This window comes from Triturus cristatus, chromosome 10, assembly GCF_964204655.1.
Source record: "Triturus cristatus chromosome 10, aTriCri1.1, whole genome shotgun sequence".
NCBI lineage: Eukaryota > Metazoa > Chordata > Amphibia > Caudata > Salamandridae > Triturus > Triturus cristatus.
This window is the reverse complement of record NC_140593.1, coordinates 142,657,975-142,681,088: the sequence shown is the minus strand read 5'-3', so window position 1 is coordinate 142,681,088 and position 23,114 is coordinate 142,657,975. Positions and strand designations below refer to the sequence as shown.

The 23,114-nt window shown below is 41.6% G+C and overlaps 1 protein-coding gene across 1 annotated transcript in view; it reads left to right on the top strand.

Annotated features, from left to right (window-relative positions):
- Positions 1 to 23,114, top strand: part of MRPL3 (mitochondrial ribosomal protein L3) — a 291,539-nt gene that overhangs the window by 91,150 nt on the left and 177,275 nt on the right. The window contains exons 4-6 of the mRNA XM_085630663.1: positions 5,716 to 5,814; positions 18,527 to 18,626; positions 22,997 to 23,057. Coding sequence (XP_085486789.1) covers positions 5,716 to 5,814; positions 18,527 to 18,626; positions 22,997 to 23,057 — 260 coding nt within the window. The remainder of the gene's footprint in view (positions 1 to 5,715; positions 5,815 to 18,526; positions 18,627 to 22,996; positions 23,058 to 23,114) is intronic.

Below are 23,114 nucleotides of genomic sequence, written 5' to 3'. Positions count from 1 at the left end.
ATCCTTCATCAGCCAGTCTAGCTTGAATCTGGTGGTTCATGAGAAATGCCGTCCAGGTTTATTATTGTAAGTCACTCTTGCAATCTTCCTATTGGTTGTATGTGGTGATTAGCATGGACTCTATCTTCAGGGTTTAAGCCTGATGCCCTCGCATTAATGGTGGCAAAGTAATCTTTGAGCCTGTCAATGTAATTTTTCCTGACTTGCTTTTAGGTAGAATTGCGTGTAAACAGCATTATGATAAACCTAGATGTTCTTGTTGCCAAGGAGGCCTCAAGCGTTTTACAAGTAGAAGTTGAAGATTCCTTTAGGTAGGCTGGAATCTTTGAGACTCCACAGGTTACAATGCTCATGTGGTCAAGCTTACATATTTTGGTTTGCAGCAGATGTTAACCACTGATGGACAAAGGCATTAAGACCCATCCTTGAGTACAACTGGATGATGGAGTGTCATTTGTGATTCTAAGATACAGTGATATGAGCAAATATGTTCGAAGTTCTCATTGATATACGGGTGTATCACTATCTGAATAGTGGCTATGTCTTTGCTGCACTGGGTGGTACAGTTGGAGGAGGAGGAGTTCTTGATGTTTCCAATGGAGCAGACTGGCAACCTCCTTTGCAATCTTACCTATGAATGGTAGTTGTGTGACTGGTCAGTAGTTGGTAAGGTCATCAAGTTTGAGATGAGATTTATTCAAGATGACAAGTATTTGTCAGGTTTTAAGGGAGTAGGATAAAATGTCTTTGGTGTCGGAGGGATTAATGATGTTCAGGAGTGGTTTCAGGGTGTCAGCTGAAAATACGTTCGCTACTGATGTTTGGATGCAGTTGGGAGGTCTTCAGTGAGGCAATGATGTAGGTTCAATTCAATCCATTTTTAAGTGGTAATATTGGAGATGGATGGGACTTCTGTGCTGTCAGTGTAGTGTTTGATGTGTTCACTGTTTTTAATAAAGAAGTTGATGATGGCATTGCATCAGTCATTCTTCTTTAAGCGTGGGGTTACCACAGTGCTCGTTTACTATGAAGTGATATCTGCTTAAGGTGAATGCCTCAAAGAAGACTGAGATGTAGTGGGTAGCCGTGGTATCTGTGATGAGCTTGCTGCTGGATGCACAGAGGTGCCCTGAACAAGTGCTGGGAGGGCTTCCTTCAGCAGCAGTCAACCACTGCTTCTCTTGCCTTCTGAATGAGGTTTTTGATATCTGGAAGTACGACACTGGAAATGGCTTGATTTAACATGAGCAGGTGTAGACCATGGGCATCAGTTGTGATCTGGAATGTGTGGTTGAAGTTGGAGTGTTTAAGGTTGACATCAGGGTGAGATATCTTGGCCAGGAAATTAAGTCCTCTTGGAGTGGATATATAGGAAAGTTACTGAATGACTGACTTGTTTTGTATTGAATTAAACATTAATTACATAAAAGAGGAATAAAAGAAAGAACCTTCCTTTTTTCAAAGGATCCTAAGACCATAGTGCACCTCCCTTTTTTTACAGCTGTTAAAAATTGCACTAATGCTGTTACAACATCCACAAATCTCATTTCAACCAATAATTATTTAGCTTGACTACGAGACAGAGTTCCATATTTGAAAAAACTGGGCTTTGCAAATAAAACAAGAGGATATGTGAAAAGAAAGCAATCTAATAACAAGTGCCTACAAGTACATTTCAGCTGCAGAGGACACCGACATAAGCCTGTTGAGTTTCAGTTTGGACACAGCCAAAGGAGAATGGTTAAAAGGATTTATTCCACTTCTAAAACTGAATACGAGTTGCTTCATTCTTTCATGAGGGTGAAATTAACCATATTTAACACAGGGAGTCTGATCCCAAAGAGCTAATTGTTAATAACAAATGTTTTATTTCTCAGATAAAATTAATGAATTTTCAAATCATGCATTTAATACCACCTTAGACACTTCGGATTTAGTTAATCTGCAGTGTAATGATGATAATATATAATCAATATAAAATGTTATCTTTAAAAAGAAAAAATTGTTTCTCTAGCCCATTTGAGATCACTGTGTTTCAATTAGTTCCAACATATTGCAGAAGTTTTAGAATAAACACAAAGTGATAAAGGGTGAAGATAATGAAGAAACATTTTGTTGCAAAATCCACCAAGAGGGAGATACAAACTCTAATCTTACAGCCTGCGTCACAGGATGTGAGGCATACAATTGTTTTTTTCCAAGACCTGCGATCTACCAAATCCCAAGCAGCTGTGGTATCTAAAAGAAGGAGATCAACATCATATAAATAAGCATTGGCATAGCCAATAAGTCTTGCCTTTAGGACCTTAGAAGTGTTTAACCAGAGGTATTGGCTTTGCCAATGTGTTTAAGCTATGTTGTAGACCAGCGTAGCTGCTGTGCATCATGTTGAAGAGTTTTAATAAAGGAGAGTTAAAGCTGTTGGTGAGCTGCAGCAGTAACAGGGAGTCAGGGGAACAACATGCAAGCTGGGCAGAATGTGAGCTGTGTTTGCCTAAAACAAACGTTTGGCGTTGTAAATGATAATTTGTTTTATCCACATGTTATGATGGAGTGGATGTATGTGGTGCGGAGTGGAATTATGTGGGTTGGACTTGAATTGTTAATTGTGGAATTGTGTGGTGTGGAATAGTGTAGTGGATTTGTGTAGTGGAATGATATGGTATGGTGTGTAGCGGATATGTATGGATAGTAATTGTGTGGTATTAAGTGTGGAGTATACTTATGTGAATTGGTATTTTGTGTTGTGGAGTGGTGTATAGTGGAGTTTAATTCTGTGATGTGCTGTTGAATTTGTGGCATGATATGGAATTCTGTGGTGTGGTTTGCTTGTATGTGGCGTGTTGTGTAATTGTGTTCAGTTGAAATATGTGGATTGTAGTCAAATTGTGGTGTGGAATGCAAATGTGTGGAGTTTAATTGTGTGGAATTGAATGAAATTATGCTGATTGGTATTATGTGGCTTGGTGTGCAGTCTTTTTTTGTGGATTTTTGCTATGTGGCATAGAGTGGTTTTATGTGGAGTGTATTTATCGGTTATTGAGGCGAGTATAATTATGTGGAGTTGAATTATATTGTGTTGAATGGTATTATGTGGAGTGTAATTATGTATTGTGGTGTTAAATTGTGTGGTGACGAATTGTGTGTGTAATAAGTTAACCCACCCTTTAAAACTGATGTGCAATGTTAACACATAGAAAAATGTCCTACAATAGGAGAGTGTTCCCTCTGCCTTACATTTTCTTTGCTTTACTTCTGGCCCATATCCCTGCTCCCGTTCCCGGCAAAGGTCATCGAGAAGACAGTCAACAAACAACTGCATCCTGGACCCGTCCCAGTCCGGGTTCCGCAGCAACCACAGCACCGAAACCACCCTCATCGCCGCTACCGATGACATCAGGACCCTACTAGACAATGGAGAAACCGCGGCCCTCATCCTCCTGGACCTGTCAGCAGCCTTCGACACGGTCTGCCACCGCACACTACGCACACGCCTCCTCGACGCCGGGATCCAAGAGAAGGCCCTGGACTGGACCACCTCCTTCCTCTCCGGCAGAACACAGAGCATCCGCCCGCCCCCCCCCCCCCTTCCGCTCCGAAGCCACCGAGATCATCTGCGGCGTACCCCAGGGCTCATCCCTCAGCCCAACGCTGTTCAACATCTACATGGCACCGCTTGCCCACGTCGCCCGACTGAACGACCTCAACATAATCTCCTACGCCGATGATACCCAGCTGATCCTCTCCCTCACCAAGGACCCCCACACCGCCAAAACTAACCTCCACGAAGGAATGAAGGCAGTCGCCGAATGGATGAGGAACAGCCGGCTGAAGCTGAACTCAGACAAGACGGAAGTCCTCATCCTCAGACCTACCCCCTCGGCCTGGGACGACTCTTGGTGGCCAACCGCACTGGGAACAGCTCCAACACCCACCAACCACACACGCAACCTAGGGGTCATCCTCGACTCCACCCTCTCTGACTAAGCAGGTCAACGCAGTCTCTTCCTCCTGCTTCAACACCCTCCGCATGCTCTGCTAGATCTACAAGTGGATCCCCACCGAAACGAGAAGAACAGTCACCCAGGCCCTCATCAGCAGCAGCTTGGACTATGGGAATGCCTTCTACGCAGGAGCCTCGGCCAAACTCCTGAAACGGCTTCAACGCATCCAGAACGCCTCTGCACGCCTGATCCTCGACATCCCTCGCCGTAGCCACACCACACCCCACCTGAGAGACCTGCACTGGCTCCCCGTGAACAAGAGGATAACCTTCTAGCTCCTCACCCACACACACAAGGCACTTTACAATACCGGTTCAGTGTACCTCAACAGACAAATCGGCTTCTACACCCCCACCCGTCAGCTCCGCTCCGCCGACCTCTCCCTCGCCACAGTCCCCCGCATCCGAAGAGCGACCTCCGGCGGCAGATCGTTCTCCCACCTCGCTGCCAAGATCTGGAACACCCTCCCCACCCACCTACAGCAGACCCAAGACCTGCTTACCTTCAGAAGGCTCCTCAAGACTTGATTTTTCAAGCAATAGCAACATTCCCCACCCCTAGCGCCTTGAGACCCTCACAGGTAAGTAGTGCGATTTACAAATGCTGTGATTGGTTGATTGATTGAGTGGCAACAAATGATGGATGGCATACTGAATGAATAAAACATTCACCCCCAGTCAAGAGATCTGGGTTAAATCCATCGTTCTTTTGCTCACTGCACCGCCCCTCTTTGTACACAGCTATATGTAAATCATTTGTCACCCTGCTCCGTATGGCAACAGTCCAGCCCGAACTGCCAAGCCAGGTCCTCCATGGACCAGAAACAAGCATCCTGGGACCGGGTTCGGGTTTCACCTCTCATCAGCCAGGCTAGCTTGAATCCAATAGCGCAGATGCACTGTAGTGTTGTGGTAAATACTTACACTCCACTACATCTGGTATGAAAGATCTTTGGTGGGTTACATAATACTTAAAGCAACATACCCCTAAGGTTCAAATTAAATGCAGGAAGATGACATTCCAAGCCTTCTTTTGTTAAGGTCTTTGGGATCTGGGACTCCCTCCACATCCAAGTTTGACATGCTTTCTGGCTCCTCATCTTGAGAATGAAACTTAAGACCGGACTCTTCTAACACCTCCTCATCGTCCAGTAACTCTCCGAATGAGAGACCTCAAATGATAATCCTTATTTTCTTGTCTTCATTCATTTTCTCCTTTCCCTTATTTTAGCTCCTTCCCTCTACCAGCACCATCTTGAACAGCTCTTTTACTTTGTAGCTAGGTTTGTGCTATTTAAATCCCTTTACATACGTACATGATCTAGAATTACTCGACCTGCAGGCTTCTCTATCCAAAGCTAGTATTGCAGTTGCCTCGAGTCCCAAAAGTATTGAGGGCTGCCACCCAGAGAAATCTGCTGTTTATCATTTGGTATGTGACCCTCTTTGCAATTGAGAAGTTTGAAGAGATCACTATAATGGCAGTGAACGCAACTCTGATTATTAGCAGTCGGACAGGTTTTAAGGAAATCTCAATTAAGGTGCTATGTCATAATTGAGAGATCTGTCAGACGTTCGGGTTGTAGAAGCCTGCTGATATAAGACCCTGCTGCCTCTTGAGAGATTCTTGAGGTGTCTTCAAAATGCTCTGTTTTTTGTTTGACATTATATTGTTTTTAAATTTTAATGAAAATTGTTGACATTTTTTCCAGGTACAAGACTGTCATGTCATCGAGTATATCCCAAAGGATGAATCCGGTGGAACTGCTCCTTACCTAATGGTCGGGGGTAAAAATGTATCTTCTTTTTATGTAAGTTGTGTCAATGATTTAAAATCATTTAAAATGTTTTGATCTTACCAATGGTGGTGGGACGTGGAATGAAATTTAGTTTACTCGAATTGAAAGAAGACGTTTTGTGGAAATCAGTTGAGTTCATGCCAACCCTTGTTTTTTCTGTCATTGACCTTTCGTTTTGTTGGTCAATTCTAAAAATCCTTTAACACCATTTTAGATTCCATTGTTTGTTTTTTATTATGCATGTTGAATCTGAACTGTGATCCTGGTGTGAGGCCACAGGCACTCGTACTCAAAGATAGATTAACATTTCACACACATGGTAACATTCTGGACTTTTTCACTTGGCAGTGCTCAATAGGTAGATTTATAGATTGACTTTTTCTCTTCAGAAACTGCGTTGGTTTGCTCCTTTTATTGTTGCATAAACCTTTGACTGGTATCACTAGTCCTCTGTCAGCAGGTGTGTGGAATGATATAAAATATTTTTTTCCGATGGAAAAGATAATTCTGAAATCTACTTGTCCTGTAAAAACAAACCCACTAATCTCATTTGTTACCGAGCTGTGAGGAGACCAATTAAGTGTTGTCATGATATCACAGCTTTTATTAGACCTGCTCATATTTTCTTAAATTGTATTCTAGCAAGTCTCTGGTTGTCTCTCTGAATTTCAGTATACCAGTTGGTGCATAACATCAAACTTAAATGTTTATGGGTGTTTATATGCGTCACTCGTGATGAGGCTGATGCCAAACATTTTACCTCAGAGGAAGGAGAGGCCAGCCCTGAAAAAAGTGTAAGTGCAAAGAAAATAAAAATATAAGCAAAAGTTAGCGAGCCTTTGTAGATTTTTGCTTGAGCAGATATGCACATGTATTTTTGCTCATGTGAGAATGGAATGCTAGGTTTACCTATGGGCACGTAAGAGCTGGAGGCTCAGCTGCAGTGTACTTCTGGCTTTGGATTTGCAGCCTGGTGCCGAAGGCTTTTTCATGATCAGCATGTACTCCTCCATCCCCTTTCTCCTTTGCATTGCCTCTGCACTCGTATGCAATGAACACCTATTGCCCTTTTCCTCCCTGCCTGTTATGTTATGTTATGTTAAGTGATGCTTATAAAGCGCACTGACACCGAAGCTTCCTGGCGCTGGTAGACAGAACAGAGTGAGGGGGAGGTAGAGGGACAGAGTCTACGTGGGGGTGGGAAAGAGGTGGGTTTTTAGCATTTTCCTAAATTGGAGAAGAGAGGAGCAAAATTTAATAGAAAAAGGAAGGAGGTTCCAGAGCCCGGGGGCTAGGTGAGAGAACCGGCGGCCGCCGAATCTCTTGGTTTTGCTCCTGGGGGTGATCAGCAAGTTGCGGTGGGCGGATCGAAGATTACGTGTGGGGCAGTGAGGACGAATGGTAGATTTTAGGAAAGCAGGAGAGGGGCAGTGAAGTGCCTTGAAGGTGAGACAAGCCACCTTAAAGGCAGCCCTTCGCTCGACCGGGAGCCAATGCAGGTTCGTAAGCAGAGGTTTAGCGGATTGCCATCTAGGTGTTCCATGGATCAGGCGGGCAGCCTGGTTCTGAACGATTTGAAGGCGTTGGGTCAAGTATTGTGGCAAACCGTGATAGATGGCATTGGAAAAATCCAAACGGGAGAGTACCAATGAGATGACAGTTTGGGTGAGAGCTGCCGGCGGGAGAAGGTGGCGGATTTTACGAATCCTCCGAAGTTGGAACATACAGGAGGAAACCACCGCTCCCACCTGAGCGCTAAGAGAGAGCTCGGTGTCAATAATGACACCCAGACTTTTTACTGATTTTGCTGGGACGGGGGGGGAGCCAAACTCCGGAGGCCAGAACTGTGGACCCCAGTAGGTGGCGCTGAGTCCGGGAAGTAGGAGCTCAGTTTTACCGGGGTTCAACTTTAATTGGTTCTGGTTCATCCAGAGTTGGATATGAGACATGGCACCATGGAAAGTTGTGATGGCATTAGGTGAATTAAGGGGGAAAATGATTTGGAGATCGTCAGCATAGTTATAGGTGACGATGTCCCATTTCAGAAGCGATTGAATGAGTGGCCGGAGGTAGAGATTAAAGAGAAGCGGGGAGAGGGAAGAGCCTTGGGGAACACCACAGGATGTGAGATTTTTTTGCAGTGTAAGGACCAAGGCGGACCGCCTGTGTTCTTCCGGTGAGGAAAGACCTGACCCACTCGAGAGCAACGCCCTGGATGCCCGCCTGTCCGACACGGTGGAGAAGGATGTCATGGTCCACCGTGTCGAACGCGGCCGAAAGATCTAGTAAGACGAGGGCTTGGGGGTTTCCCGCGTCCGCGTTGCCTCTGAGTGTGTCAAGGGCTGCCAGTATAACAGCTTCTGTAGAATGAGCGGGTCTGAAGCCGGCCTGGACCAATCTCACCTGTTTGTCCATCCCCAATGGCCACCCCCTTACAGTGCTTAATTTGTAAAATAATAAGTGCCAGAACTCTTGTCAGGAGACCACTGCAGCTTGCACCACACATTGCCCTTGCCATGCTGCCAATAAGAGTAACATTTCAACTACTAACCATCACACTCCAACAAGTGTGACAGTTCCTACTATTTCAGGTACTAAAAGCTATAAGAATGGCTTGGGGGCTGGTAATAGCTATTTTTAATGTATATTGAATTAATAATGAACTGTTGTTGTGGTCATCTCTAAATTAGCCAAACAGCGCCACCTTGTGGAAGACTGTTACAAGTGCTGGTGTTGACAATTAAGTGCCAGTGCTGAGCACCGGAAACCACCGGCTTAAATTAAACACGGCCCCCTTCATCTCAACAGAGGCACCCACCTCCTGTGTGTAATGCGCTGTACTACACAGCAGCAGGGATAAATGTTTGAATCCTCACGGGCACCCATTTTTAAAAAAATGTATTCTCGAAGTTGCCAAAGAAGTGACAGAGTCTAGGCCTAAATGCAGTGTGATATTAATTACTTAGCTGGCAATAGATACACAACTTCCTCTTTACAGTAACCAGCTGCTGATTTGGTTGTTCTAGTTCTTGAATATGTGGAGTGAGTCCTCACTGCGAGACAGGCAACCCTTTATTTCATAAGAAGGTTGTTTTCCTTTTTCTACTTGGTAAAGATATCCCTTATTCCCTTTCTTTAACATTTGCCCACCCTATTACCCATAAGATCCCTCTCATTGAGGGTGCTTCATTTGCTGTTACCATGCCAACACTTTTTTTATGCCCAACATGTATGGTTCCCAAACAACATCAGAAACACTGTTGCTCACACTCTAATCACCAGCAAATAGGACTACGGAACACCCTTTACTTCGTTATCACCATGCTGCTCACCCTAACACTACAAACCATCCAGATCATGGCAGCCATATTCATCCTCAACCTCCCAAGCTGAACTCTCATCACAACGCACCTCAGTGTGCTCCACTGGCTCCCGATACACAAATGTGTCCAGTTTAAACTTTTCACACACTTTCAAGGCACTACACATCTTAGGCCCCTTCTACCTGTCACATCACTTCCTACCAACCGGCAAGACACCTTCTTCCCCAGGGCTCCGACTCGCACGCATACACAAAACCAGAGCAAAAGGATGGGCCTTCTCATACATAGCTCCCAAAGTATGGAATAGCCTCCTGTTTCACATCATAGCCTCCTCCTCTCTTCTTGACCTGGCTTTTTAATTAACAGTTTCCTAGACGTGGCTGGAAAATACACCTACACAGTGCCCAGAATCCCTCACATGTGATCGTGCGCTTTACAAATACACATAACATTATTCACATACAGTTTGTATAGCTATTGACCATTCTAAATGTTATCATATGAAGAAGAGAGCAACAAGAAACCATAGATGACTGTGTATCGGTGTGGAGAAAGTTGGACATTTCTTGTAGATTTGGTGTCCTTCAGGATGAATTAATAAGGGCTCAAATTATTTTGCATCCTAACAACAAGAGAGTGCTGGAAATGTTATGGGCAGGTGGAGATGCATCCTTGAAAGATGTGGTTGTCCAGAGTATTTTATTTTAATTGTTAGGTACATATTCAAGCTTAAAACATGATACAGGTGGCATGGGAAGAAAATGAAAATCAGACCATAGCAAGAATCGCAGGTGTCATCAGTAGTTCACCATATTACAAATCATTCAACCACAATACCACTACACTGCTGGCATCTATTCTCATTCTCCAATATCAACATTTTGAGCATTGCAGGTCATAATTTTAAATCTTCTAGAAGTTTAGCATCTGTTCTCATCTGAATTACCTCCGCATTAGCCTATTTTAACAGATCTCTCTCCCAGGATAAAAGAGGCAGACTGTTTGATCTTAGTCATTGAATAGCAATATGGCGTTTTGCCAGTAATAACCCCAAAGATGCAAACTTATATTTGACCTTCAACCTCTGCATCTTGGGCATAAGATTACGCAAACAATGTTGTACTGAAAGCATAATAGCAATGGGAATATTTACAGTTTTCGGTGTGGTCGTTTAGAGTCTCCTGCTTTGACCGGCTGTAGCCCTTTTATGTTGATGAGGATAGAGAACTTTATACTGAGGGTAATCTTTGATGGATGTGGAGGGGTCTCCAAAGGTGGTAAAGGAGAATATCAGGAAAACTCGGCATGTGTATAAGACGTTTTATGATTCTAAACATGGTACTAAGTATAAGAATTTGGAGAAAGGAGATTGACTGAAGATTAAGAGTCTTTGCAGGTGGTGGAGTGCTTGAATAATTCTGCAAAATTGAGTGATGGACTATTTGGCATTTGAGTCGATTAGCTTATTGTAGAGAGAAGATGTTTGATATTTGGGTGAGTTATCATATAGATGCAGACATTGATTGATTGTAGGAGAAGAATGGGAGGAGTACATACCTCAAATATTATTTATAAGTGTGCCAGTAGGAACTCAAGCTAGTACTATGGAAGAATCTGGAGATGAGGTTGTGGTGGATGCGACTGAGTTTGGGAGAGTGGGAAACAGCCTTTTCAACAAGGTTTTTACCATGGTGTACCTTTACCACACATTTTGTACCACACATTTTTTTTAGTGTGCATATGCTTTTATGCCTTTACCACGTATATTTAAGGTAAGTTCAGAGGAGTGGGGGGTTCCTCCCCCCACAAATACATTGTGTATATATTAACAGTGTGTGGTAAAGGATATGTTGTAAAATATCATATAACCTGGAGAGTTAGTAAAGCAAAGAGGTGTATCCATATTCCCACCAGATTGAATGATTATGTGATGGACTGAATAATTATTATTTCCGCTAGCCTAATTTAAGATTGGTAAGTATGTTTGAATTGTTTTGAGTCACTCGTTTCTTGCGGGTGCTGGTTTGTTTTATATGTATATGGGGAAAATGTGTGGCGTCCTGTTCCATGTTAGAGTGGTTGCATGTCCTCTTGAAGTGTTAAGTAAGAATGTGAATGTTGCACTAGATTGAGGCAGTTCTATCCAGAGGTCGGTGTGGATGGACCTCTGTTGCAGGGCTGTAACAATAAAGAGTAAAACTTACTTATTTTGATGGAGTGGTTTTTCGTAGTTCAACAGCCAGAGAATCTGCCTGAATTCCTCCTTGTTTGTTTGCTGAGCTGTTCCTGGGCTAACACACTGTCGGAACATGAATGGCTTGTGGATTATAAGCAGGGATCTAGAAAGTGTATTTTTTTATTTTGCCTACTGCTGCTTTGGATGAAGTCTACACAATGGCTAACAATTTGGAGCGGGCAGTTTATGGTTTCCTGATGTTTCCCACTAAAGAAATAGCGCTGTAAAGCTTCAAGAAGCCATTCCAGGTTTCAATATCAGACAAGGGTCGCAGAACATGCATAATTTCCAGTATGCTCTGTGTCTGATTGAGTTTACCTTTAAAAATAAAACATAAACAATTTTTTAAGGTAAATGTTTATTTTGCTGCTTTCTATAGGGACTTCTCACTTTGTCTTCTCGAACTACAGTGCTGGCTCCAAAATCGATGTACCCTTGATCTGATTATTAGCTACAAACTTAACTTGTTGTGGTTAGTAGAGCTTGTGCTGTTTTTCCGCCTGACTTAGGCAGCTTTACAAAGTTTCAGACATTTATCCCTGCGTTTTCACTATCCAGAAGTTGTAGTCTATTCACTGTGAACAATAGCCGGGATTGCTTCAAGTCTTTTATTCGGCACCAGTTCATTTATTTCAGGAGTATCCTCCTCACTTAACAGTAAACTCCTAAAATTATTTTTTAAATTATTTTGGGGTATATCTATTAATTTTATTTTTTAATTTAAGTCTTAAAACTATGATAACTTGACACTATGCATTCCTCTAAATTTATAATTTAAATTGATCTAACATCTACCTGTGCACTAAACACCATTTTGTTCTTCTTCAGATGTGAGTGGTGGAAAGTAATTTTTACACATTTTGATTTTTCAAATCCCATTTGGAGAAAAGAGGCAAATTCTCTATATTGTAAACTCTGCTGTTAATCACTTGCTTTTGTATGCATTAGTAAAGTAGAGCTTGTATAAAATTGCAGACTGAATGTACGTTTGCTCCTAACTTGAGTCCATTTTTAACTAAGCCAGCAGATTTGGCTTGTATGCAATATGTTTGACGTAGTAAACCAGCCTAAAGAAGCTAGCACTTTACCTCTTTAAAGTGCAGCGATAAAGTTTTCTAAGTTTGAGGATAATTTAAAGACCGTTTTATTTTCGTTATAAGCAACTGACTGATAGATTGGATTAACCAAGTGTGAAACTCCTGTCAGCCTTATAAATTGCTTTCCAGAAACATCGCTTGAGAGAAAAATCTCACCGACTGCCGTTGATTAAATCTGCGAATCTAGGACTCTTCAATTTGCCATTGCCATAGTTGCAGTATCGTTCCTTTCTGGGGGTTTCCTAAAACATTTTGGACATAGTCTGAAAATAAAAAGAAACATCAAGTGAAATATCTTTTATTGTTTTGCCCATCTAAAAATACGTTATGTTCATGTATTAAAAACTGGAACCCAGCATGGCTCCCAACTTCTAAAGCATACCCCATAAAAATATAAGTTATAGTTATTATGATGTTTTAACATTTCATATTAGTGATATCAATCTTGATTTCTTATATAATTTAAACATCACCACCAGTGACTAGTTATTTTCAAAAGCTAAAATAAAATGTAATTCCGTTTTGGCTTCAGCTATTTTGATCTGGCTTGGATGTAATTTCTCACCCATTTCCTAAGTCCTTCAAAAGATCACATAGTATATAATTGGTTTATATTTAGGCTTCTGTGCTTGATTTTTTGTCTTTGAAGTGGGCCCTTTAAATCACAGATCACACAAACCTCCCTCCCCTAATCAGGTCTACTCCTTCCTCATGCTGTACTTCGGCTGGCCTTTTGAGGATGTCGAATACTGGTGTTCTTCCTGGTAGAGAAGAGTGCCATTTTGTGTTTATGTTCTGACATAAACTCGGTGCAAGTTCAGTGGAAATAAAATCGCCCTTCAGAAGAATGTGCAAAGCATTTACAGGTTCAAGCAATACTACTTTCAGATTTAAAACTTCTGACCGAACATGCCAAAATGTACAGGTTCACAACAACATACATGCCAGTACTATTTAGTTACTTATCATTTCATAAGATCACACGTGACACTTGATGTGACTGAAAAACTTTTGTTTTTCATTTCTTTCAGTTTGAAGAATTATTTTTCATTAAAAAAATCTATTTCTGGAGGGTTGTATCGGTTTTCACAAGGTCAACATATCAAACAACTTTTCAACAGACCGCAAACTTGACAAATATTACATATATTTAACATCATATTTATAACTGTGGAGAAAACCTGGGCATGACATAGACAACAAATGCAACATTACATATGTAGAAGCTCGAGTGCTGTACTTCAGAAAAAGTAAACGCACTGAAAAACAGATAAATGAATAGGTGAAACAGAAAGATAGAGCCCAAACAGGTTGAGACTTCTTAAACTGGATTTTTCAACAACCTTGATATGGGCAGCGACCAGACAGTGTACTATTCAGGGTACCCAACAAAAGTTTTTAGGTTATTTAACAGTCCTTTACAAAGTTTATTTAAAAAATAGAGTGGGTTAGCCTGATAGTTTTTGCTTCTTCACCAACCCTCCCGGAACGTTTGATCATTACCAAATCTCCCACAGCAACAATCGTTTTCTTTACAGTTCTTTTTTCAGAAGTACATTTTCTGTCCGACACTTTTCTTTCTTCCTTTTCACCACACGCTGTACCACTCCCACCCCACCCCGCCTTTTATTTCCATTTTAAAATTCCGCACCCAAGAAGGCTCAATCATGGTAACGGGACGTCTTCTTCTAAACAGCTCAAATTGAGTTTTCCCCGTTGTGCTATGGGGTGTCAACCTTTACAATTTAATTTTCTTTTTCACCTCCTCTTGACACTGCAATGAGTTGGACTTTGCAAGCATAATGGTTTCCTTGAGAACCCTGTTTAATCGTTCCACCATGCCATTTGTCTCAGGGTGATAGTGCATGCTTCTTGTGTGCTATATCACATGACTTCAAAAATCCTTCCATCCCCTTTGAGACCAACTGAACCCCATTGTCAATAAGAAAAGTGTCAGAAATACCTTCCCTAGCTATGAGACTCCTCAAGAAACTCACAACTTGTTTGGTTTCAACACTCATTGTCAGGCATACTTCAGGCCACCGTGAGTACAAATGTACCACAACCAACACATAGGCTTGATGACCCTTGCTATTAATTGGACCAATGATGTCCAAAGCAATATCCTTCCATGGCCCAGAGGTGCGTTGTCTTACCAACATGGGCTGTACCCTAGATTTATTTAGATTTCTCACTTAAAGAGCATGGCAAATAGTCTTGCATCTTTATTTCAATCTGTATGTCCATTTTCGGCCACCAATGCATCTGATGTAACGTCTCCTTTGTTTTCGACATGCCCAAATGAGTCATGAGCCAAGTCCATTAGTTGTTCATGTAAATGAACTGGAGGCACTAATCTAGTACCCTGACACAAAAGACCACCACATGTATTCAACTCCTCCTTCACACCCCAAAATGTGCTACACTCATCAGAACCTTGTTTCCTGGAATGCCAACCCTTCCTCACCAAAAACAATACTTCCATGAGTAAGGGATCCGAGTCTAAGTTTTAATGCCATCGCTCCTCTGAGATGGCATCATTCTCCAACACACACACACAAACTCTGACTCCTCATCAAACATATCAGTATTGCTTTTCTTTGAGACCAACCTAGATAACGGGTCAGAAATACCAATCTCCATCCCCGGGATTTAATTCCTGTGAAAATAAAACTCTTGCAAAGCTACAACCCACTTACTTATTCTCCCTGGAACAGAGTCAATCTGCTTTTTGTAAAAATCTCACATCGGAGTTTGTGATCAGTTCTAACCTTAAACCTCACACATCACAGAAATGCCTTTTAACTTCTTTAATGGCCCAAAACACCGCAAGAGCCTCATGCTCAATCATTGAATACCTTGACTCAGCCTCTTTCAGTTCACAAGAAAAAACATGATGTATCCATGCCGCCATCACTCCTCTCCTGCTGCAGAACTGCGCCCAAAACTTTAAGGCTGGCATCGGTGGAGATGACTGATTTCCTCTGAGGATCAAAATTCTTCAATTTGGGTGCGGAACTGAGCTTTTCCTTTAAAAGCAAAAAGTCCCTCTCACAAGCGCCGTACCTTTCTTCAACGGATGTCTCATGTTGACACTCAGTTCTGCAAACCATTCCCAAACATTTAATGAGGTCTTCCCTTGAAGAGGGCGAGGACATGCGCTCAATAACCAACTCAGCCTTTGGAGCTATCCCATCACCAGTGATGGTGTGCCTCAAATAATCAATGTTGGTGGTGCAACAATTTGCATTACCCAGCTTTGATAGTAAGATTGGAACTATCCAACCTACCCAATACTTCCCTAAGGCAAGCATTGTGGTCTTCCATATCCTTGCCAAAGACCAGGATATCATTTTGATAAACAGAGACCACCACAATCCTTTTTAGTACTTTCTATATGGCGCGTTGAAAAACTGATGCCGCTGATACCAAACCAAACGGCAGTCGACCATATCTGAAAGTTCCAAAAGGGGTAATAATTGCTGTGTAATCTCTAGAAGAGTCCTTCAGCTCAACCTGGTGATAGGCCGAGGTGAGATCAATGGTGCTAAATACTTTTGCACCCCCAAGTAACAACAATTCGGAAATATTTGGGAGGGGATACCGATCAACAATGACATTTTAGTTGAGATGCCTCAAATGTATACAAAGTCGTAAACTGCCATTAGGCTTGCGTGCTACAACCATGGGTGCAAGCCACTCCGTTCCTTCGACCTCCTCTATTATCCCTCCAACTTTAAGTTTCTTAATCTCCCGCATCTCATCTCTGAGGGCTATGGGGATATTCCTAACCTTACAACATGCAGGTTGAGCCCCAGCCACCAACCTTATTTTGTGCTGATAACGTTTCAAGCAACCTAGATCCTCTCTGAACACATTAGGAAATGCATTCCTTATTTCATCAGCAACATTAACCTTAGACAAACCATTCTCGAGGAGGAAATTCACTCTTTCCTTAAGGCAAATGGAGGCGATTACAATTGGGGTCTAATATGACGCCAGGTTCACCTTGATGCATCCAACTTATGATACTATTCCCTTTTTCATAGACCTAAATCTTGCCCGAGACACATCATTGTTTATACTCAAGGAGCCCCTTAAAATACCCTCGAAGGCGTATTGGTTCACCACCATATGCGTACAGGATAATATCAGGTTTTAACAATTACATTTTTTCTTCTAGTTTCTCCTGGAATAATTTCTTAGAGACAATTGTGATTTTTGCACCAGAGTCAAAGAGTACTTTAGTTGGTTCCCCCTCAACTCAAATGGTATCGATAGGGCTAACCTTGGTTTTCTTGTCCTTACAACCTATTTGTAAGAGATTTGCCCACACTCAAAATCTGGAGGTTCGTTTGCTTGTTTACCCTCTGCCGGATCATCCTCTACCATAATCCGTTTGACACAAGTACTGAGACTTCTTGCCTTGCACGCTGACGCAAAGTGCCCCTTCTATTCGCACCTGTAACACTTCCCTGGGTTTACCCTCTGTTTCTCTGTACTTTTCATGTTAAGCTTCCTCAATCTCTCTTTCACCACTTATGCACTCTGGTCTTTCTCTTTTTTTATTGTTGCCACACATTTCAAAGGGGTTGTGGGTGTCTGTGTGTATCAAGAGGATATCCTGGTCTTTGGCAAGGATTTTGAAGAACACCATGCTCGCTTTAGGGCAGTATTGGGTAGGTTGGATAGTTCCGATCTTACTATCAAAGCTGAGAAATGCTAAATGTGCCACACACATCAGAACCTTGTTTCCTGGAATGCAAACCCTTCTACAACCGAATAGTAATCTCTCCTGGCAGGGACAAAATGAATGAGTCCATAGCGGAGATGTGGAGGAGAAACTAGTTTATTCCAACATAAAGAGAGGAATCCCAGCCAGCTTCCAACAGCTTCTCTGGCCAACTGCTACTCCCTCCCCCCCAAGATTCCAGCATGACATACATATCAGTGCAAGGTCTCCCTAGGCATGACTTCACCATCCATGACTCCGATACCACAGGTACTTTTCCCCTCCTCTCTGTCCTCATGCTACCAAGTCAATTTGTTAGAGCAGATTTTTAATTAATAAATAAAGAACATTTAGTGATGAGAATTACTTCCATTTTACAGAACTGTGTTTTTTTTGGCTTGGCTAAATTAGGCCCAAGCTCCCTCCATTCATTATTGAATACGTTTTGTAACCCTTCTAGTTCTCTATGAATTTAAATATTTTTGTAAGCTGTAGAGGAAGCTTTTCCTCTTAAATGTTGCTTTTTCTCCCGGTTTTTTCCTGCCCAACCGGAGTTGGCCTTTTTATTTTATGTCTATCATTGTATTATGTGTAACTAGATCTGTAGTGTCTCATCCAATGATATTAGGGCAAAAGGGTAGTAATTGTTGTTCATTTAGGGAATGTGTGTGATATTGTTGCTTTTTATTTTGTATTACGATTTGCTGAGCCTATTTAACATTTTGCTCACCTCATGCTGACTGTGATTGTTTTACTGTGTAATTTCCTATTAAATTGGGCTCATTTTGCAGATGAGCAAGTGTTGCTTTCCTGAGTGTTAGAGAGCAGACTCACATTGATTTATTGGCATGCTTTGGACTTAGTAAAGTTTGCAATTCCATTGAGGGAGACCCTAAGTCAGACCTCATGCTGCATTACTTAAGTCTGCAATTTATTTGAGCCTTATGGTAATTCACTGTACATTAATTTTTTTATTGTGACTTATTTTAAAAATAACCGTATTTTGCCTTTTGTAATGAACTAAAACATTTTAATAAACCTTCATGGTTTCTAATTTATATCTTGTCTCAAGAAGGTGTATTTAATTGTTTGTTTCTTGATTTGCTGACCAAAATCTAATCTACTTAAGGGCACATTGCCTCATATATTCTTGAGGCCAACACCAGCCCTGTTCCTGTGTTGGTGTTTTATCTATAGATTATCTGATATCATAGTGTCAACAGTGTTAGAAGGTATATGTTCTTTTATATGAATTTGCATGACTTACCTTTTAACTCTGTCGCTATTGTGACATTCAATTTTAAGTGGCTGTTTCAAATTCTCTTGTGTTATGCAGAAGAGTGAGGAGGTACTTGAGCGGTTCAGAGAGGCTGGGGTGCCACCCAAGCAGAAACTCACTCGTTTTAGGGTGTCAGACAACGCCATACTTAAACCAGGTAATCTATCAAATACTTCACCTTTATGAATGCTGGCTGAATATGATTGAAACGGCTGTAAAGAGGAAGGTCATTCTGTGGTTAATTCAGTAATTTTTGCATCTCATTCTGGGAGGAGGTGCCATGTCAAATTTGAAACGTATATGTTATGTTTTTAGAGTGATGTGTTCTTTGCCAGTGATGTTTTAATTGGCATATATATTAATATACCGAAATATAGATAATCTATGCTCAAATACTAAGGTATAACTATATGACCAGGTGCAGCAGCAAATTCAAGACCTGGTTACAGTGCTGCTCATAATTCCGGACCAGAAGACAAATGATTCAAGTTTCAAGTGATATAAAGAAAAAACTCTGTCATTAAATATTTTATGTGCTGTGGAAAGGAGCTGCAGTCTTGTTAATGCTCATTCTTCCGTAATCAGACTATTTCTTGGAAACATGAACAAGTGTTTGTGCAATGAGCCCATCCGAACAAGCTTTGCTATCGTTACCATTCAGTGCTGTGTGGAGACTCTATTTCTTTTAAGTGTAGATCAAAGAATAACTTTCTAACCCATCTGTGAGGGTTTCACTAGAAGCCGACTCTTCTTAAAGAATTGAAAGTTTGTGGTTTGTACTGTATAGTGACATTGCGGACAAGCAAGCAATGTCTGACTTGAAAAGGGGCATTTTAATAAATAAATTCTTAGGGTATCATTAAGAGTTTAGAAGGTGCAAAAATCCTCCAGCTTCTGGTCAAACCTCTAATACTGCATTTGCATATTTAATTTACTTCTAAATCCCTAGTAAAGTGGTATACCATGTAAACCGGGCCTGTAAATTAAATGCTACTAGTGGGCTTGCAACACTTATTGTGCCACCCACTTAAGTGGCCCTGTAAAACATGTCTCAGTTCTGCCATTACAGCCTGCCAGTTTTACACTGGCAGTTCGACTTGGAAAAATAACCCCTTTGCCAAGCCTAAAACTCACTTTTTAATAAATACAAGTCGCCCCTAAGGTAGGCCCTAAACAGCCGACAGGACACATTATTAAAATGTTAGACCTGTCCTGATAGCGAAAAACTTTTAAATTCATTCTGCACTATTGCAAGACCTTCCTTTCCCATAGGATAATCTTATTACATTTAAGAAGTGCTAACGTTTGATTTGGAGTAGGTAGGAATATCATGTTTGGTGTCTGAGGAATTGCAATTTAAAATCCTCTTTAATGGTAAAGTCAGATTTTTAGTCACAATTTAAAAAATGCCACTTTAAGAAAATAGTGTAAAGAAAAGGGGGGTTTGGTCCTATTTTTTTGTCAGCAAGGCTAGGCCACTACAAAACAAACAGTCACAAGAGAATGCCAGTACTGACAACTTCTCAGAATTATTTTTGTTTCACAGATCATGGCTGTTTAGTCAACGTGATCGAATAGATTTGTATTAACTAGTGGTTCAAACAGTTGTTTCAGTCAATCTTTAACAAGAGGGCTGTCAAGAACATTGAAGCATTAACACAAAGGTTGTTGGCACACACATTCGAAAATGCTTTTCTTTACATCTTACAAACAATACCATAGCACAATATACAAGACCTGTGATGACACAACAACACAAGAAAAAAAGAAATAACAGTGCAAGAACATATCCCAGTTCCAACAATTTTCAGAAAACGAGCCGCAGGTAACTCAACAAATACTTTAGGCTCACTTTCGGTTGTATAACACACCAGGGGTCATGCTAAACCAGTTCTGTTAATTTGGGGGCTTAACCGAGGGGCCTTCCAACTCAGTCCAACACAGTAACCGTAGGGTCCCCTTTAAAGTCGGTAACCGTAGGGTCCCCTTTAAAGTCTCATTATTTTTTGCAAAAATGGAAGAGGGCCTCCCTGGTGGTATGTTTGTCGACGCGTTTCGAACCCCTTATCTTATTTTAGGGTTCTCATCTGAACGGCAAACTGAGGGTACTGTGATTGACGTTTAGAAAGTTGGCATTTTTGTGACCTAGCCCTTTGGTGCCTGTTCCTGGATCACATGACGGGTGTTAGTAACAGTTGGCCTTTGTATAATATTCCCAGACAGCCACACAATAGAGTGTATAGGTGTGCCTGGATGGGCCTTCTCAGGCAGGTTGGAGGGGCGCACAGACCTGTGCTCAGCCCCACTTTTGATCTCTAATAGGCTAGATGCTGCTCTTAACGGATTTCACGCTAGTCTTTTGTGCCTGTAGGCAGGCTGGGGCTAGGGCTGCGATATAGAAAACTCCAGACACTTCTGAGAGGGAAGCCTCCAGAAGTTTCTCCCACTTCAAAGAAGGCATCAGGTATAAAAAGTGGACTGTCAGACCCACTCTTCAGATCACGTCTGGATGTGTGGAAGACTCAGAAGGACTGCTCTGCTGAAGGAAGGACTGCCTATTTGCTCTGCTTGTTGGATAACTGGGGAATAAGGACTGGCCCTGCACTTTGAGCCCTGGACCACCAGAGTGACTCCAAAGGTTGGTTGGCTGGCTTCTAATCAAAGCCCCTGAGACAGATCATCTTGAACATGTGCCTGTACTTTTGCTGCTGAGTCCTAACCCCCTCCCCCCCCCCAATAGTGCCTTAGAAGTTGGGATAAAGGAGCTTTGTTTTCGAAGCTATGGTCCTCCATCAGAACCGACCCCTACTGACGAAACCCTTGTTGCTCTTCTTTGCAACTGACTCAGTGCAATGCAACTCAACGCAGGGCCCCGCCATGCTCCTCGGAACTGTCACTACACAGCGCAATGCCCCATATCAAGGACATAAGTTACAATTCTCAGCGAGCCTAACCTGGTCCCTATATTTTGCCTGTGCTCCACCATGATCGGCCTGAACGTGTAACTTTGTCACAGTTTGGTGGGACCAGATACCCACAGTTGGCACTTTGTGTTTTAAAGCATTATTTTTATCTAAACCATTAAAATGTATATCCCTGGTTCTACTAATTGGATTTTTGTTGTTTTGGTGTCAAAAATCTTATTACAGTGTTCTCTATTTTTCTAAATTGGTTTGGGACTTTTCTTATGTTCTGTATTCACTTTATTATTGTTTGTGTGCTGCATAAATACTTTACACATGGCCTCTAAGTTAAGCCTGACTGCTTTTGTGTCAAGCTACCAGAGGGTTAAGCACAGGTTAATTTAGTGACTGTTTGTGTTTCATCCAGACAGGGAATGTGGCTGTTGCTTGTGAAGGGCTTATACTCCCAACAATCCAATTTCTCACCTATAGCCACACATCTTTCAGTCCAAATGTTTTCTTACTCTCATTGCAAAACATGCAAGCCATTTCTCTTCTTACTTAAGCCGCATCAACCTGTGGCAAACAAGACACTGATCATTGTGGATGTGAGTTTGACCATAACGTCCTGCATCGGCTAAAGTAATAATTACACTCTCTTGGCTTTCTGTGACTTTTGGGACAAATAAGTCTATAGAAAATCTACCAATATTTGTCTCCCATCGTATTGAGCCATTATATTGGTTGGTATTGTACGTAAGGAATATATTCAATGAGTGAATGGATTCATTGCTACTTCAAAAGAGCAAGGGCAGTTTATGTGCTCTTCCTTTTCTGGTATGTAGAAGAAAGTCATTTGAGGAGCATCCTGTGAAGTACTCTGCACAGTTAAGTTTTGCAGCAGGGGTTGGATTTGTCCTTGCAGTGCTGTGGCACATATCTTTTTGGTATTGCCTGCATCTCAAGCATTTATCATAATTTGCCTCGTAATCCATTTCCAAATAAAATGCAGAGGTGGAGGTTTGTATATATGAGTAGAATGAGGTTCTACCATCATAGGGTATGCATTAATATTCATAAATGCTGAAAAAATCTAGTACTTTCAGTCCATTAGGCTTGGCATCCTCTCCAAACTGCGACCATCATGCTTAATCCACGTTTGCCCAGTGTTTTATATGTTCCGCTTTTAAAATCTGGAATTGAGAGATCCAGATTGTTAGTGATCTGCAGAGGCAGCTTTTGAAGGTTCCCACTAGATGAGAAAATGGATTTCAAGGAGCTAGTGACAGAATGATAAAATTACTAAATTGCAGTTAGTATAACAGTTAATACAACAGTTTTGCCTCGCCTGTGTTCTGGAAGTAAGAGGTATTGTTGTTCCTGAATATAAAGGTACTCAATTTCCGAACCTTTGCAAAATCGAATGCAGAGTTATGCTTTTAGAATGGGAATTTACGAGTTCATTCATATCTGTGTTTTTCTTTTACCATACGCCTTGAGGGCAGTAGCAATTTGCAAATCTATAATACTGAAAGCTTCAAAGGTATGATCTGTTTGGTGTATATATTTTAGAAACATTACCCACTTGCAGCCAGCTCTAATTCAACTTCTTTTTGTCTTTAAGGTACTCCACTTTATGCTGCCCACTTCCGTCCAGGACAGTTTGTTGACATCACTGCAAAAACGTAGGTCAATTTCTTTGTATTCTACTTCTAAAAAGTCTTGCTTTGTTTCCCAGCAAC